Here is a 17568-nt window from a genome sequence, read left to right on the forward strand (position 1 = left end):
TTTGTAAAACGTGGACTGATCCACGTTATACAAAATATAGTGTATAACGTGGATCAATCCACATTTTACAAGTTGAAACATTGTGGAACTGGATATTGCCAATAATAGACCGATGATGACATTTTCGGTACAGGAAAAAAGAATTGTGAAATGTGTCAAAGAATCGAATTTTTTCCTCTCTTTTTGTGAATGTTGCTTTGTTTGATGTATTTATGCATTACCATAGTAATTTATGACTGCAGAACCTGTAATTTCTTCAATATATTTTGTTATGGATTTTTATACAATATATTTTGTTATGGATTGTTATACAATATATTTTTTTAATAGTGAGTTACTCCAAATAACTTGATCTGGATTTCATTTTTTTTTTTTGTATAAGGTATGGAGTTTCCACGGGTATGCGTACATCCGGGGCCAGAAGTGTACGATGTGTTAACACTCCAGGAGAAGCATTGATCAGAGGCTGTGTGGGATGGTTCCTTGAGAGGACCGACCGGATGCCTGTTTCCTCGCCGCGCGGATACTGAATTTTGGAAGCATGTGAGGCGTCATCCTTTTCATCCTCGCATCCTTGACTACTTTGGCCTGTGTGGATTTAGGGGAGTAATAGAGGTAGGATGTGTATCATATGATTGGGCAGTCATCACTGCACTTATAGAGAGATGGCGTCCTGAGACGCACACCTTTCATCTGCGTACAGGTGAGGCGACCATCACATTACAAGATATCGAGGTCATGTTTGGCTTGGTTGTTGATGGTTATCCCTTGAATAATCTTAATGCTAGATATATCGATATTGGTGGGTGGCAACAATTGATCCATGAGCTTACTGGTTGGGCACCCGGTCTGGATTGTTTTAATGGTGTTAGTAGGTTAGAAGTACATAAATTAATTGAATATATTAGAGGCTTAGATGATATTACAGATCAGACCCCAGAAATTGATGTGCAACAGCGGGTTAGGTTGCACTTGCTATGGCTTTGTGGCGGCACGATATTTCCGGATAAGTCCGGTGACTTACTGAATTTAGATTATTTGCTTGACATGCGTGACCTTAGAGCAATGAATGAACAAGCTTGGGGAGCGGCTGCATTGTCATATTTGTATACTTGTTTATGCCGTGCTTCGTTGAGGAAAACGAAGGATGTGTGTGGATTCATTTCCTTATTGTAGGTACGTGACCTTTAAAATTATATAATTTTATTTGGTTGTCCTATTTGATAGTTATAAGGTTTTTATGTATTTATTTTTATTTTTTAATATAGGTTTGGGCTTGGGAGCGCATTATACCGATGCAGCCACCATGCAGGGCTCTTCCGCCACACACGGCTCTTGCACGAAGGTGGACTCATCGTAAATCCCACGAAAATGAGGCACGTGATGTTTTACCCATATGTAGGGATGTATTGGACAACCTAATAGATGGCCAGGTATTTTATCATAATTATGGTTGTTAATGGCGTTTTGATTGAATAGTTATGCTTATGTGGCAGCCTTATTCAGAGGCCATCATCAACAGACTCCCTGAGTGGTGTCTGCGTGGCCGAGATATTTGGATGGCGAAAGTTCCCCTTATTTGTGGGATCTATCGAGAGTGGCACATGGTAGACCGCGTTCTCAGACAGTTTGGTAGGAAGCAACATATTCCGGGTCCATGTGCAGAGATTGATCCTTTTCATTACAAACGTGACAAGCGGTATGCTATAAAAGTGGAGGATCAAGAATATTTTACAGAAACAGACTTTTTGTGGGGAAATCGTCGAGATAGTTTAATTCAGGCCGAGTATGAAACTCAAGATCCACAGTCACTATCAGAGTATTTTTGTTGGTATCGACGTCACTCGCGCACTTTCATAGGAAATCCTGCGCATAAAGTGGATAGAGGATACCAACACATGGCAGGCAGGCATGAGGCACTGGTACGTACATTACATTCCATTAGATGTTTGATGTCTTTATATGTGTCTTAGACCACTATCAAATATCGATTTTTTTTTAGGCTTTAGGACATCAAGAATCATACAGGTTGGCTCAGCAGACTATCCAAGATCCAACCAAGTCTAATGAAGTGAAGGAAATAGCAGAGATGTTTAGCCACATTAATACAGAGTCCATGGCTGCTGCCTCTCTGGGGACGATGTTGAGTTTCGCTCCATATTATACACCACCGGCAGAGTATGTTGAGCCGCCTACTATGCAAGTGCCTCGTCATCAACGTCCTAATGTACCAAGACCTGCGGCGCGTGGTAGAGGACGCCAATCAGGTAACAGACGGGGTCGAACTCCCGTGGATCACCAGTTGGTTGATGAGGAAGAGGTTCGTTTTGATCAAGATATGCCCAGCTCAACGATGCATGCAGATGATGATGCATATCACCCAATAATAGATTTTATGTCCAGCTCATCGACGTCAGCTCCCGAGGTTCAATCACCAGCGGTAATCAGAAGTGAGGGGCCTTTTCAGACATTCGCATCGTCTGGGCCTATTAGCCTGGCAGTTATGGCCCAACAGTTTAGTGGTCAGACAAGCAGCTCTTATGGGATGACTGAGGGGCCTTTACCTGCATTCACTGGACAGAGCTCTTCAATTGGGAGGAGACTGAGTTTTACCGATGTGAGTATTCTAACCATTCAAAGGCGCAGTGAGACTATATTGTCTCAAAGAAAAGAAAGAGTTCATTTGTGATCAATCCAAAGGTAAATTTTGGAGGGTTATTTGCAAGCGTCATATGTTGGGGTGTGAGTGGATGATCCGTTTTAGAGAAATTTCAAGTGGTATGTGGAAGGCAGGCAAAGCGGATCTCCACCACAGTTGTCTGACGGATGATTACAGAAAGGATCATTCCAATTTGAACAATCACCTAATTGCTACTACGTTGATACCATATATTATGGTCGATCCATACATCAGTATTAAGTCTGTTCAGCAAAAAATAAAAGGATTGCATTTTTTTACCCCTAGTTATAGAAAAGCACAAAAGGGGCGTAAGAAAGCTATTGAAATGGTATTTGGTGATTTTGAAACCTCTTTCAAGACATTGCCCCGATACATGGCTGCCTTAAAATATTTCAATCCGGGGACCGTTGTTGAGTGGGAGCACCAATCAACTACAATGCAAGGTGAACACATCTTCAAGTTTCTGTTCTGGGCTTATAAACCAAGCATCGATGGATTCAAAAGTTGCAGGCCTGTCATCTCAATAGACGGTACTCATCTGTACGGTAAGTATGAGATGAAACTGCTAATTGTTGTTGGAATTGATGCAAACAATAACATTTTTCCACTTGCATATGCTATTGTTGCACGTGAGAGCTTTGAGTCCTGGACGTGGTTCCTTGTGTTGTTGTGGAGACATATTGTTCGTGAGAGACAAGGAATTGGACTTATTTCTGACCGTTATCAAGGAATCTTGCAATGTGTCCAAACACATGATTGGTTACAACCACCATCCACACACCATAGATTTTGCGTTCGGCATTTGAAAAGCAACTTCAATAAAAAGTTCCTCAATACTGACCTTGAGAAGCTAATGTGGTTGGCGGCTACAGAGCACCAGAAGAAGAAGTATAAAATGAGGATGAAACAAATCAAAACAATGTCATCTCCAGCGTATTTGTGGTTAAAAGCTCTTCCGGAGGAAAAATGGACATTGCATAAGGACAACGGTCATAGGTGGGGGGCTATGACAACGAATGTCTCCGAATCTTATAACGGTTTATTGAAGAAAGCTCGTGGATTGCCAGTTACTGCCATGGTCCGTTATACGTTTAAAAATCTTGTTGATCGGTTTGTTGAGAGAAGCACCCTTGCTGATTTGTTGATTGCGGATAAAAAATTTTGGCCGCGCGCTGTTGAAAAGAAGTTTGATGAATACTGGGAGAGGTCCCTAAAGCATACTGACATGCAGCAATACAATGCAACTGAAGGGGTCTTTGAGATTCTAACATTTGCACACGAAGGTAAGGGCGGAAATATACATAAAGTCTCTGCCGAAGGGAAAAAATATTCGTGTGGAAAGTGGAGAAACTACCATATGCCATGTTCACATGCAATTAAATTTTGTGATATTCGCGGAATTCAACCAAAGACCTATGTTAGCAAGTACTACAGTTGCAGGTTTTATAAGCAAACGTACAGTGAAAATTTTTCACCGTTGGGTGATGAGGCATATTGGCCACCTTCTCCCTTCAGTTTAATTGCAAACACTGAATACGAGCGAACTTCAGGAGCGCGGAGTACAACTAGAAGGAGGAATGAAATGGATATAGCTCCTGCTCGCATGGCTAGAAAGTGTAGTACGTGCAAGCAAACAGGTCATAACAAGAATCGCTGTCCCGATAGAAATCAGTAGTTGTTGTTGCTTGTTGGTTTTTATGTTTTTTCTTAACTTGCACAATTGTTGTTTCTTTATGTACTCTTTCAAGAATATATAACATGTCTTGTGCAGTTTAATAGTTAGTATGTAATTTAACATTTACCATTTAGTTAATGTGTGACGTTTATTTAACTTATATTTAATTTTTTATTTCTGTTCGCATATATAACACATTTAATTATTTGCATGTGTTAAAATATTTATTTGAGTTAATCATGCTTTAAAAATTTAAAAAATCAATAAATTTTTTTTATTGATAACATAACCGAATATGATTTAAATCTAGACAACGTTATTTGGAAAACGAAAAAAAAAATATTTACAAGTATAACGTGGAAGGATCCACGTTATACAAGTTTTAATTGTATAACGTGGACTGATCCACGTTATACTTGTAATTTTTTATTTTTTATTTTCGTTTTCGTTTTCTGATAATTTAAAAAAAAAATAAAAAATTGGGGTATTTCGTGGATCAGCCCACGATATACCCGTTTTGGTATAATAAATTTTTAACGTTCCCTTTTGGTAAAAACCGTTTATTTTTATACCCTTTAGGCTCCGGGCTCGCTGAGATATCTTCCTACAAAAACCTTGGTTTAATATAGAAACAAAAAAAAACTATTCGCATAAACAAAATAGCATTGCTTCTTCTAATTTCTTAAAGTAAAAACTGAGAAATGGCACCTCGTAAGCAATTAATGACTTCAAGAATGAAACTTTCAAGCAACAACAATGAACCTTTCTATATAAATTCAAACTTCAATCAACCAAAAATCTACCTCAACATTGATAAATCATCTACCTCAAAATTGATAAATCTACACACAGAGAGAGTTTGTAATTCATTTATTTCTGAAAAATGGAGAAAGTTGGCAAAAGATTGGCAGTTCTAGTTGGCTGCAACTATGAAAACACAAAATACAGGTAAATGGCGTAGCCATATTGAGTGTTTAGCACCCTTCATTGAAAAATTATAATGCATATGTAGATCATTTTTTTTTTTTTTTTACATATATATTAAACTTTGAATATTCATTACAGGTTACATGGATGTCACAACGATGTTTTAGCCATGAGAAAAGTGCTCGTAAATCGATTCGGGTTCGATTCACAGCACATTGAACTGATCATGGATAAATCAGGCAGCCTTGTGATGCCCACTGGAGCTAATATCAAGAAGGCACTTAACAAAATGGTTGATGAAGCTGAACCAGGGGATGTTTTGTACTTCCATTTTAGTGGACATGGAACATTGACTGGAAAAAAGAAGCAAGAAGAAGCTATCATTCCAGTTGATTTCAATTATATTACTAGTAAGTTAATTTCTTGATCTTATCTAATCTATAAACTTTATGCAAAAATAGTAAGGCAATCGTTAAGGGGTTAATTTCCTGAATGGTCATCCAACTTATGATTTGAACTAGAAATTCACTACACTAAATTTTGTCACTAAAAAAATTACTAACCTTTTCCTATGTTGGTCATAAAATCAAAATACCGGAAAGCGCTTCGTGTTCTTTCTATTCTACCTTATTCCATTCCAGGATGGGCGGCTAATAATAAAATAATAAGTTAAGTAGTCGTCGTTTGATCAATGACACCAGTCCGTCCATGCCCACACATTTTGTCGCGCACGACACTGAAAAGCCAAATAGGCATGCCAAATTAAATCAACAAAAAAGCCATGATGGCTATGCCATGTTTAGCCCTAAGAATTTCAGTGATATATGGTCATCGACATCTGATTTATTGCAGTAAAGTCGTCAAAAAGGACAAGTTATTTCTTTTACGATAACAAGTTATTGATAAAAATCATAAAGTTAGAATGATCATTTGAGAAATCAACTCATTGAGGGAACAGGCTAATTTAGATAGCCTTGAAGGAGAGTGCAAGACATCTACTCATCTAAACTACCATTTTCTATTGACTCAATTATTCTTAGTATAAAAATGTTTATATTTTACATATTATCACACAATTTAAGTTCTTGGTAACCTTTAAAAACATATATTTGGCGGATGTTGATATTTGTAAAACCGCGACTATTGATATGGTATTAGATTAATTAGTATCTTATATGAACTTATACTTTTCGCAGATGTTGACATTCGAAAAATTGTGAATCGCGTACCAGAAGGAGCAACTTTCACCATCCTTTCAGATTCTTGCCATAGTGGAGGCCTAATTGACAAAGAGAAAGAGCAAATTGGACCATCTCATCACAAGCCCAAATATCAAGAAGAGGGAAATAATAATAACAACTACGCTTCCTTCCCAAACAAATTGGGATCGACATCACAATCTTATTACAAGCGCAAATTCATCCCTCACGAAACTGTCTTGGAACATCTCACATCCTTAACAAACATAAGCACCTTAGATATTGGATCACACATGTTACAACTCTTTGGAAATGAGGCTAGTGTTCTGTTTTCTTTGCCTCAAGTGGAGTTAGATTTGTTGAAACCTCTTAAACAAGATGAGGGTATTTTGCTAAGTGGATGTCAAGCTAATGAAACATGTCAAGATGTAGGGGGAGGCAATGAGAATGATGAAAAATCTTATGGGGCATTTAGTCATGCAATATTAATTGTGTTGAAGGAAAATTGTGGTCCTCTTAGTAATAAAGAGTTGGTGTTGAAGTCTAGGGATGTTTTGAAAAATGATGAACATATTGTGACTCAACATCCTTGTCTCTATTGTAGTGATGAAAATGCTCAAGCAGTTTTCTTGAGTCAAGGTTAAGGTCAAATGCTATTATAATGTAATTGATATATCATAATTATGACGATAATGATGAAATAAAAAAATAAAATTTATGCACCGGCTATATAACATATATACACACAATCATGCCATTTTTGAGATAATTACATGTGATTATCTATGATAAGTAATAATTAATCAGTGACTTAACAAAAATGAAAGCTGACCTGTTATAATAACTTAAATTACATTGATACTATAAAGAAAAATATTAAATAAGTAATGTATAAAATAAAATTTGAGCATACTATACTAAAGAAGTGAATAGATTTCAGTGGTCACGAATTAGATGTGATTGTGATCATGAAAAGATAAAATGTGTTTTTATCAAATAAACTCATAGAGCGAATCTATATATAATATAAAGCTAGGAATAGAAAGGTGACGTGACACCTCTCTATGGTCTAGAAAATCGTTTATCTTTTTTCTCCTTTTTTTTTTTGAATTTTTCTTCATTTTAAAATTACTATGTTGTGTATTAAAAAGTCAAAAATTCACTCTCTTAATGATAATTCATTAATTATACATCTTAATTCTCTTAATATCTAATACTAATTAAATGACAATTCACTGGATATCTTACAATATTTTAACTGCAACATTTTGGTCACTCAAGAGCCACGAGCAAGCAGTTCTGGCTTTTTCCAGGATAGTTGGAGATGTGATGATTCATTTCCTTTATACAATTCTCGCTCTCTCTCTCTCTTTTTTTTTTTTTTTAGTTTTTCCTTCATTATTTGTTTGATAATTAATTTTTTTAATCATATTTAAGGAGTACAGCTAATTAAATCTCATGAGTTACGAAAAACCTCCATCTATTTGCATTCTCTACTTAAATAAGATGTCTCCTCAACTCCCTTCTACCTAATTTTTATGGCTTAACCAACCTATAAATAACAATCACATTTGGAGTTGTTGGACGCTCATTTCCGTTTTCTCCTCCTCCTTTTTTTTAACCTTAGTTGAAAATTTTGTTTGAGGCTTTCTCCAATGTCTAAACACAGTAAATGCATTTGTGATAAGTGATGTTTCTAGAGTGACTTTGCTAATCTCTGTTGTTTTGTACTTTTATTCTTTCATATATATATATTTGCTAATCTCTGCTATTTAGTCCCTAATTATTTTGTTTCATATAATTTTGTTTTAAGGATTCTAATTATATTTTTCTCCTTTTTTGTTTTATTTCCTTCGTTTTATTCATCGACCAATTTGTTTAATAACTAAAATTACTTCTATCTTGTTTATTGCATCTAATTATGTATAAGTTACAAAAGACCTTCATCTATTAGGATTTTCACTTACCTACATTTTCATGGCTTAACCAATTTGTAAATTAACAATCATACATGGAGTTGTTGATGCTCTTTTAGATTTTTTCCAATTTTCTTTGACCTTAGTTGATTTTTTTTTTTTTTTGAGGTAGTTCACCTTCAATTTCGTAGTTATTTTTACTTTTTGTGTTGTAATTTTCCACATTTCATTAATTTTGTTGTTATCTTCTCTTCTAACATTTGATTTACTTGAAATCCTTCACTTTAATTATCTTCCGTTCTAGACAAGTATATTTCTCTACCTGGAAAAAGTAGCAGACAATAATTAAATTAAACAAAGCAAGACTATACTCCTAACTATTTCTCTTATATGTATTCGACGTTTTTCACTTTTATTATTTACAAACTATTTATACTTAGTTTGTAAAAATACCGAGAAAAAAAAATAAGATGTTAATTTTTAGTATGAAACACCTTACATATCCAAGAATGGGTTATTATAAGTTTATAACATGTATTTTTAGTTGTTTCTATCTTCCCATTTAAGTTTTGAACGCAATAAGGGCCAACATTAATTGAGAGGTGCGTTAAAAATTTCATATATATATATATATATATATATATATATATATATATATGAAATGTACGCTTCCCTTACGAAAACACAATTTTCACAACCACACCATAACCATTATCCTCAAAACGTCAACTTAAAAGATAGCGATAAACCATATAAGGTGAATAATGGTCACTTACTCTTTTTTTCTTGATTTATTCTCCTCATACTTAGTGGTTCAACTTTCCATAATTGATAGTTTTCTCAACATTCATATTTATGCATAATGCCAAATAATTATATGCATTGGCTATTTACACCAAATCATTATTATAGTGTGAATGCATACATTAACTAACAATATTTTAGTGATAGTGTGTATATTCTTACATATGTCATAGATTTTGTGTAAACACGGGCGAATAAATATTTACCATATATTATAATTTATTTTAATGACCGCTCGAAGCGCGAATAAATTTCCTAGTAACCTTATAATCTGAAGCCCCAATTTAGTATTTCACTCACTTCATACCTAGCGAAAATGTTTTTTTTTCTCCGGTGTCCGGTACCCTCATTGGAGCGAATAAGTAATGTATAAAATAAAATTTGAGCATACTATACTAAAGAAGTGAATAGATTTCAGTAATCACAAATTAGATGTGATTGTGATCATGCATGAAGTTGCCAAGATTTAAGCATATCTTACTTGCATGAAAAGATAAAATGTATTTTATCAAATAAACTCATAGAGCGAATAACCGTATAATCTGAAGCCCCTATTTAGTATTTCACACACTTCATACCTAGCGAAAATGATTTTTTTTTTTTTTTTGATTTCTCACTCGGTGTCCGGTACCTGCATTGGAGCCCGACTATATCCGGATTCGCACCACGGCCATTTGGGGGGAAGCGCTCCCTATCAAGAATTTTTTCATACTCAGGGCTCGAACCCGATACCTCTGATTAAGGGAGGAGCAGCCTCTTGTGGCGGTTAAAAAAGAAAAATATTCAATTATTTAGGATAAGTATAATCTATACTATATTAAAAGTGTGAACGGCCTTAGAAATGTTGATTGAACTTTTTGCCCTTCATTAAAAGACTCCACAATAGAAAAAATAGTAATTTCACTATTTTTATCTAATTTATTACACTAAATAATTTAATAATATATTTTTGGCAAAAGAATACAATAAGTCACATTAGGATTCCATTGCCGTAAAATTTTCATAATAGAAGTATTTAAGTTACCATAAACTTTAGGACTAAATTGAGCCTCGCGTGGAAATTAAGTTACCATAAACTTTAGGACTTTGTATTTTATTTTTTTTTGGGAAAATTAGACTGCTTGTCACACTTTTAAATTTAAGTACATAATTAGCATATCTTAAAAAAGAACATGTTTTATTACATTTATGACACACGCACACAACCAAAAAAAAAAAAAAATCCTATACGAAAAAAATATCCTCTAAATTAGGGATTCACACAGATTTTCCTTATTTCTCTCTCTTCTTTAACTAACACCCCCTATTTTCTTCACTTCTCTATCTTCCTCAACCAATAAATCCCATTATTTTCTGGCTAACACTTGAATGTATTTTAATTTGTTATTTGTTTTAGCTCAACTATAAAAATTGCATTATGACATGATTATTCAATGCATATAACATGTATTTTTAATTTATACTTCTTATAAACATGCTTAAATACAGATTATACTGGGTATAATTCATTTTCAAAGGTATAATATGTAGACTAGTGTGTCAATATACATAGTATAATTTGAATATATTTTAATTGTATTGAGGTATAATAATATATACTTGGTATAATATTTTCTTGGGATATACTTTGTGTATAAAAGTAACAATATACGTGATTTTTTATGTTGTCATGATGCTAATACTATTGAACCCTTGAAATCAAGACAGAAAGGCCGAAGAGTATATAATGGAAAAACAGTGTAGGGAGAAAATGTTGAAATATGTCACGACCCAATCCCGTAGGCCGTGACTAGTGTCCGTGCTGGACACCCAAATGTACCCAATAACCCAAACCAGCAAACTAGCAGATTATATAAATATAAAAGTCAGTCGACGTTACTAGTGTCACAGAGGAACATATATAGCACATGGAAGCCGATAAGGCTATCACAAATCATAGCAACCCAAAACATATACAGAACCCACATGTATGTCTACAGACCTCTACAGAACATAACAGAATCATAAGACGGGACAGGGCCCCGTCGTACCCCTGAATAGCGTACATATATACAACAGCAGCAGACTGTACCAGAGTATAGGCTCTGGACAAAAGAGCGCTCCAGAATAGCAGAATAGGTGTCCTAGGCAGGTGGGTCAGCAAATCTGTAGTCTGTACCTGCGCGGCATGAAAACGCAGCCCCCGAAGAAAGGGGGTCAGTACGAAATATGTACTGAGTATGTAAAGCATGGAACGTAGTAAACAAAGTCATAATCGGAATAGGAGATACAGAAAATGAACGGAATATCCAGATTAGCAAAATGCTGATCATAAAGCATAAATAGTACTTACAGGAAACGTATGTCATACCTGGTCCCATTACGGAACAAAATCATAACCGGAACAGAACGTACAGAAATGTGAGTGAGATGTCCAGAGTATCAAATGCATATTTTCAAAACATGAAGAGTGTGTACAGAAACATATGCCATATCATATCCGGCCCCTGCCAGGGGACTCGGCAGACAGAACGTGGTCACCCCCCAACACTGGTGCCACAACACATAAGGATCAAAAAAGGGGAATAACCCCGTAACATAGCATATCATATCAGATGGCCATATCAGATCATATCAGAATAGTGTACATGGCACAGCATACTCCACAACCCATGTACATGTATACCTGCCCCCTCACATCGAGGCACGACGAACAATGCAGTGGAAGACGCTTGAGAACATATCCTGGCCCGGGCTCAGTGTGGGAAACGTTGAGGCATCCACGAATGGAGTAGTGAGAAACTAAATGCAATAAAATACCTTATATATTTCCAGAGACTCAATGAAGCATATCAAATGACGAATCAAATCAATAAAATCGGACGGAATCATAATAAGTGAATTTCGAATGTCATAATGGATTACGGAAGCATAATCTTTCTAAGTTCGTTTCCAAGTTCCAAAACAGTTTACAAGACTTAATGGAATATTTAAAACAAGTTTTATTTAGTAGTTACAAGAGTAGTTAAAACATTTCTTAAAAAAAACGCTCGAAGACAAGTCATAACCACTAAAAGGGTAAAATCGGAAATAGTGGACCCACCTCGGGACAAACGAAGCGGTAGGCTCAAATTACGTATTTAAAGCTTATAAAGTCACCTACGGAGGTTCTGGGGGCATTCCATAATTTTTTAAACAATTTGCGGAAGTTTGCACAATTCTTTCAATAAAGCATACTTATAGGGTTCAATTCCATTGAATGAAAAAGGGGTATTTTCAAATGCGGATTCCGATGAGAAGAACGCTTTTCGAGGCTCAAATCCGATCCTAGTGCACCTAGGGCATGCCAAAAGAAGAATCGGGATAGCTTTACATACCTTGTATGCTCTTTACGCCTTTCCAAATTCAATTCCCGTTTCGCCCAAAATCTGTAATTGGTCACATTTACCAATTCTCAATTTCCAATCTTTAAGTATTCAATCTTTATTCATAATTGCCTACAGAAATTTGGGCAGCATCTTCCCTATACATATAGCATCCCCGAGAATTTAACTCGGCCAAAACAATCAACAATAACCCAACAACAACATCAACAACAACAATAGTCACCATAAACACAATATAACTTAACTAGCTATCTTTCCAACATAATGTCATAACCTTCATTTCAACTTCAATTTCCAAACTAATCTCAATGGTTTCACATTCATCATTAATCTAGATCATCACAATATAATTTGGAAATATTTCATATCATTCCTACGAAATATTCACAAGATATACAAAATATACAAACTTTCCACCAAAACATAATTCACCCAAAACTTCAAATCTTCAACCTACATATTCATAACATATTTCCACCTTCCAATTTCATCAACCATAATCATAATTTACATCTTAACAACTTCATTTCCATAATATCTCAAAATTATTCTAAGGTGACATAATCTTCTACATTCCAACTTCAACCAAAATTCATTCAACTTTCATTTCCAATATAATTTTCACCATAACCACAACTAGAATACAACATAAAATTCAACTCATATCATATATACAACAATATACACACACGGCTACATACATATATACATACCCACTTTGCAAACTTCCATATTTCCATAATTTCTACTCATTTTCACATACCACAACATAAACAAACCTTCATAACATAAGAAAAAGGAATTGATTCTTACCTTTTTCTACAAACTTCTTCACTTGAACAAGTTGTCAACTTGAAGAAATAAGTACTCCTTCTTCCAAAACAACTACACCAAGTTGTAGAGGACACTTAATTTAGTAGGAATTCAACAAGAAAATAATTTTAGAGGCAAGATTTTGAGGGGTGATTTTTCTATGGCCAAACCCGAAATGGCCTTATTTTTGCTCTTCTTTGTGTTTGTTTTTCTCTTCTTTGCTTCATGAATGTTCTTGGTTGAAAATGAAGACTTAGCCCCTTTTTATTATTAATCACATGACTAATTTAAATGGGCTCGGGTCCTTTATTAAGGACCATGGCCGGCCACCTCCTCACTTGGGCCTGAATTTTTCTTTTCATTTTTTTGGGCCAATTCGGTTGGTCCCGAGTTGGGCCTAGCCCACTGACCTTTCGACCTTAAAACGTTCATATCTCCTTGTACCGACGTCACCTTGGAACCCACGACCTATGGATGGAAAGATAATTCAATTATCTACAACTTCTATTTCTTGGTATATTTCCAAATTCCAAACTTATAATACCGTTTTTTCCCCTCCAAGTCAGGTCATCCGAAAACGTTTTCTTAAAAATATTCGTTTGGAGGGCTTCCACTTTGATTTGGACCAAGGGTACTTCATGAGTTATGTTTAACTTCACATATGTGATTCATATAATTTGTCACATGTCCCAAAAAAAAATTTTGACGTGTGGGCCCCACCTTAACTTACAATTAATCCGACGTTCAAAAATACGGGATGTAACAAAATATATGGAGAAAGTGTAAAATGGAAAATATCGTAAAGAAAAGCAGTTATAGAGTCCACTGAGAATGGGGACTTGTTTCCTTATACAAAGCAGTTTATTTTATTATAACTCTTAACCTGTAATGAAATGTTGATAGCATTTATCTGCTATGAATATGTAAATATTTTTATCTACTTATATTTTTATCCCTTTTTTTTTTTCAAAATTATCAACTAAAATGGTTTTTTTTTTTTTTAAATAAAATAATTGCACCTCACGTGGAAATCACCATAAACTTTAGGACTTCTATTTCCATAAAAAATTTGTTCCCAACTTTGTTTAGAAGACATGACTTCTAACGTGAACAAGGATCATAAATATTTTATTATCTTTTTATATTAAATTTTAAAAGTAAAGTTGTTATTGCACAGTGCACACTATATTTTCACATTTTGGTGTCAAATAAAATTCTACTACACTATATTTTTATAAAATTTGGGGATAAGGTCCGGTTTTTTCCCGAAGGAATGAGAAAAAACGCGTTATACGCATGAAAGAAAATGAAGCAATAAATGATGGTAGTAGTAAGAGATTGGTAGCTCAGTACTTAGGTAGGGTCGAGAAAACAGAAATAGTAAATACTAAACACCCAACATTGATCCTGGCGAACATGATATGTACAGCTATAAAAGAATTTTAGAAATGGGAAAAAAAAACCTTCTTAAAACCATGTTCGATAAGCTTTTCTTTTGAGATATTTTTTATCTAATTTATTACACTAAATAATTAAATAATATATTTTTGGCAAAAGTACAATAAGTCACATTAGGATTCCATTACTGTAAAATTTTAATAATAGAAGTATTTAAGTTACCATAAACTTTAGGACTAAATTGAACCTCACGTGGAAATTAAGTTACCATAAACTTTAGGACTTTTTATTTTTATTTCTCCAAAATCATCAACTAAAAAGGTAAGTTTTTTTTTTAAAAAAAATAATATCACCTCACGTGGAAATTACCATAAAATTTAGGACTTTTCTTCTTATTTCCATAAAAATTTGTTGCCAACTGTGTTTAGAAGACATGACTTCTAACGTGAACAAGGGGCATAAATATATTGTTTTTATTATATTAAATTTTAAAAGTAAAGTTATTATTGCACACTATATTTTTAAATTTTGGTGTCAAATAAAATTCTACTACACTATATTTTTATATTTTGGTGTTAAAATAAATTTTAATAGGGTTAGAAAAGTGCATATATACAACTATAAAAGAATTTTAGCAATGGGAAAAAAAAAACCCTTCTTAAAACACGTTCGACAATCGTTTCTTTTGAGATTGTGCTCGTTTTCAATTATACCATATTTTATAATTTACATACGTTATACCTGTACATGATTGATAGATGTATGATTAATGGTCAGATTATTTTCTTATTTTATCATATATTGGTTGATTGACACTGCAAATTTTATTACTTCGTCTTGCTGATTTCTTCTACTTGCTTCCTAGCTCGAAGGCAAAAAGAGGTTAGAGTTTTCGGGTTTGTATGATTTAATGGTCAGATTATTTTCTTATTTTATCATAGATTGGTTGAATGACACCACAAATTCTATTGCTTCGTTCTGCTGATTTCTTCTACTTGCTTCCCAGCTCGAAGGCAAAAAGAGGTTAGAGTTTTCTGTTTTGTATGATTAATGATCTGATTATTTTCTTAGTTTATCATAGATTGGTTGATTGACACCATGTATTCAATTGCTTCATCCCGCTGATTTCATCTACTTGCTTCCTAGCTTGAAAGCAAAAGGAGGTTAGAAAACTATTAAAAGTACAAAGCCCTTAGAAAAATGTCGTTCGCTACGTTAGACAAAATTATAATTTAACTATTTTTCTTATATTTAGTGATTTAAAATCAGCTAAAATTTTGATTTTATATTTTTTATTTCAACAGAAATTGTCATCGCACAAAGAAAGAACTGCCAAAGAAGAGAACTTTTACGTCCACGTCAGGTGATTTCTTGCTACTTCCAAGAAGTTTTTATTGCATGTTTTCTTTAAATTTTTGATTTATTTATTTCAAAGTTTGGCTTTGCAAGAGGGTCTATGTTGAAACGATGAGGTCAGAAAATTCACTATGTTGACAGAAACAGAAAGTTCTCCATTACATAATAGGCTATTGTCTAGGTTTTGTCCATAAAAAATATTTTTTTTAAGAATTAGAATGTATTTCTCATTATTTCTTTTTCAATTGTTTCGTGCCTGAGGTGAAGGGATTGGATCCCCTCTATTACTATTTAGTCATTAATCTTTAATAAAGTGTTTGATATGTGCCATGTGGACAACAAATAATCGATAGTTTGAAATTATTTTATTATTCAACATAACTTTTTTTTAGCGAAAATGACTTTCTAAATTTCATGCTATTGAAGTTACCGTTTTTCATAAAAAAAAAAAGTTGAGTTTGCATAGTTATACTTTAAACTTGTTTATAATTGTAGTAAACCTGTATTCTATTGCCCTTCTCCTACATTCTTTTTATTGGAAATTTTTTATTAATTCATTTATCTTTTAATAACGTTTGCTTTTGTCACGGACAAGTAATAGGTGCATTCATACTTATTCTCCGTGATTTATTTCTTATATTATTTATCGTACAAAATTGCCATGCTTCATAATTCAAATGAGAAAATGATTTGTATAGGATATTTAATATTAGGGTTGGCTTTCCACATATTTTTCAAATAAGGAAAGATTTAATGCAGAAAATTTGTTGATTTAAACCTTTGAAATATTAGGGGAAATCTAAAATGGTAATTTTGTCAATTTTGAAGTCTATACTTTTAAAGGGTTTTACAAAAATATTATTCTAAATTGTTATTAGTTCAATTCTTTGTTCACGTTATCAGAAATTTTGCATGTAAGATAACCTTTTGATGCAGTAAAATGTGTCTGTTGTTAAATTCCATGCATAGAATATTCAGGAAGTAAGAGAATTAAAGTCGCGTTGTATGTAAATTGAATGAGACGGATCTAAATGAGGAACTAGATGTTAGTGGTGGTAATGAAGAGGCTAATAAGGAGTAAGTTCGTGTAAGACAATTTCATGATATTAAGATGAATAGGACAGATCTAGCACCGAGATGGATACGTTCATTCTGAAAGGTAATGGAAAGATATGGAATTATATACTACAGAGATGATATAAGTATATGAGAAGCTTGCCAAGATCACTATAGAGATTCAACTGGTGAAACGTAACATAATGGAGAATAGCAATAGCAAAATATGGCATATGTCAAGAAAACCTGAGTAAAGACATAATATCCTAGATATGATACATCTTTAAAAACCAAAGCTTGTAAGGGTATTCAGGGAAGGAGTATTTCAGTAAGGTGAATTTCTAAAATAGCAGGACCGACTATATGATAAATATAGCGA

General features: G+C 33.9%; 2 protein-coding genes and 1 long non-coding RNA gene across 3 annotated transcripts; 2 read left to right on the top strand and 1 right to left on the bottom strand.

The window, feature by feature from the left end:
- The first annotated feature begins 1047 nt into the window (after positions 1-1047).
- Positions 1048-2830, top strand: LOC132608327 (serine/threonine-protein phosphatase 7 long form homolog). Its single transcript, XM_060322364.1, has 5 exons — positions 1048-1149; positions 1269-1398; positions 1480-1922; positions 2003-2617; positions 2777-2830. The coding sequence occupies exons 1-5, from the start codon at positions 1048-1050 to the stop codon at positions 2828-2830; spliced, it is 1344 nt and encodes a 447-aa protein (XP_060178347.1).
- Positions 2831-5162: 2332 nt separating this feature from the next.
- On the top strand, positions 5163-7203 carry LOC132607294 (metacaspase-9). Its single transcript, XM_060321205.1, has 3 exons — positions 5163-5303; positions 5421-5692; positions 6479-7203. The coding sequence occupies exons 1-3, from the start codon at positions 5239-5241 to the stop codon at positions 7123-7125; spliced, it is 984 nt and encodes a 327-aa protein (XP_060177188.1). The 5' UTR covers positions 5163-5238; the 3' UTR covers positions 7126-7203.
- A 3846-nt stretch (positions 7204-11049) lies between these two features.
- On the bottom strand, positions 11050-13670 carry LOC132605472 (uncharacterized). Its single transcript, XR_009569196.1, has 3 exons — positions 13380-13670; positions 12558-12608; positions 11050-11359 (listed from the first exon to the last, which is right to left on the bottom strand). It is a non-coding gene; the product is annotated as an uncharacterized LOC132605472 (long non-coding RNA).
- Between the last annotated feature and the right edge of the window lie 3898 nt (positions 13671-17568).

Source organism: Lycium barbarum, chromosome 8, assembly GCF_019175385.1.
Source record: "Lycium barbarum isolate Lr01 chromosome 8, ASM1917538v2, whole genome shotgun sequence".
Taxonomy (NCBI): Eukaryota; Viridiplantae; Streptophyta; class Magnoliopsida; order Solanales; family Solanaceae; genus Lycium; species Lycium barbarum.

Bases quoted from the DNA above. Each gene is read 5' to 3' on its own strand.
- LOC132607294 (XM_060321205.1), top strand. From the start codon at position 5,239: ATGGAGAAAGTTGGCAAAAGATTGGCAGTTCTAGTTGGCTGCAACTAT. The intron at 5,304-5,420 runs GTAAATGGCGTA...TATTCATTACAG, and splicing joins TATGAAAACACAAAATACAG to GTTACATGGATGTCACAACG. The intron at 5,693-6,478 runs GTAAGTTAATTT...TACTTTTCGCAG, and splicing joins TGATTTCAATTATATTACTA to ATGTTGACATTCGAAAAATT.
- LOC132608327 (XM_060322364.1), top strand. From the start codon at position 1,048: ATGCGTGACCTTAGAGCAATGAATGAACAAGCTTGGGGAGCGGCTGCA. The intron at 1,150-1,268 runs GTGTGTGGATTC...TTTTTAATATAG, and splicing joins CGTTGAGGAAAACGAAGGAT to GTTTGGGCTTGGGAGCGCAT. The intron at 1,399-1,479 runs GTAGGGATGTAT...TTGATTGAATAG, and splicing joins ACGTGATGTTTTACCCATAT to TTATGCTTATGTGGCAGCCT.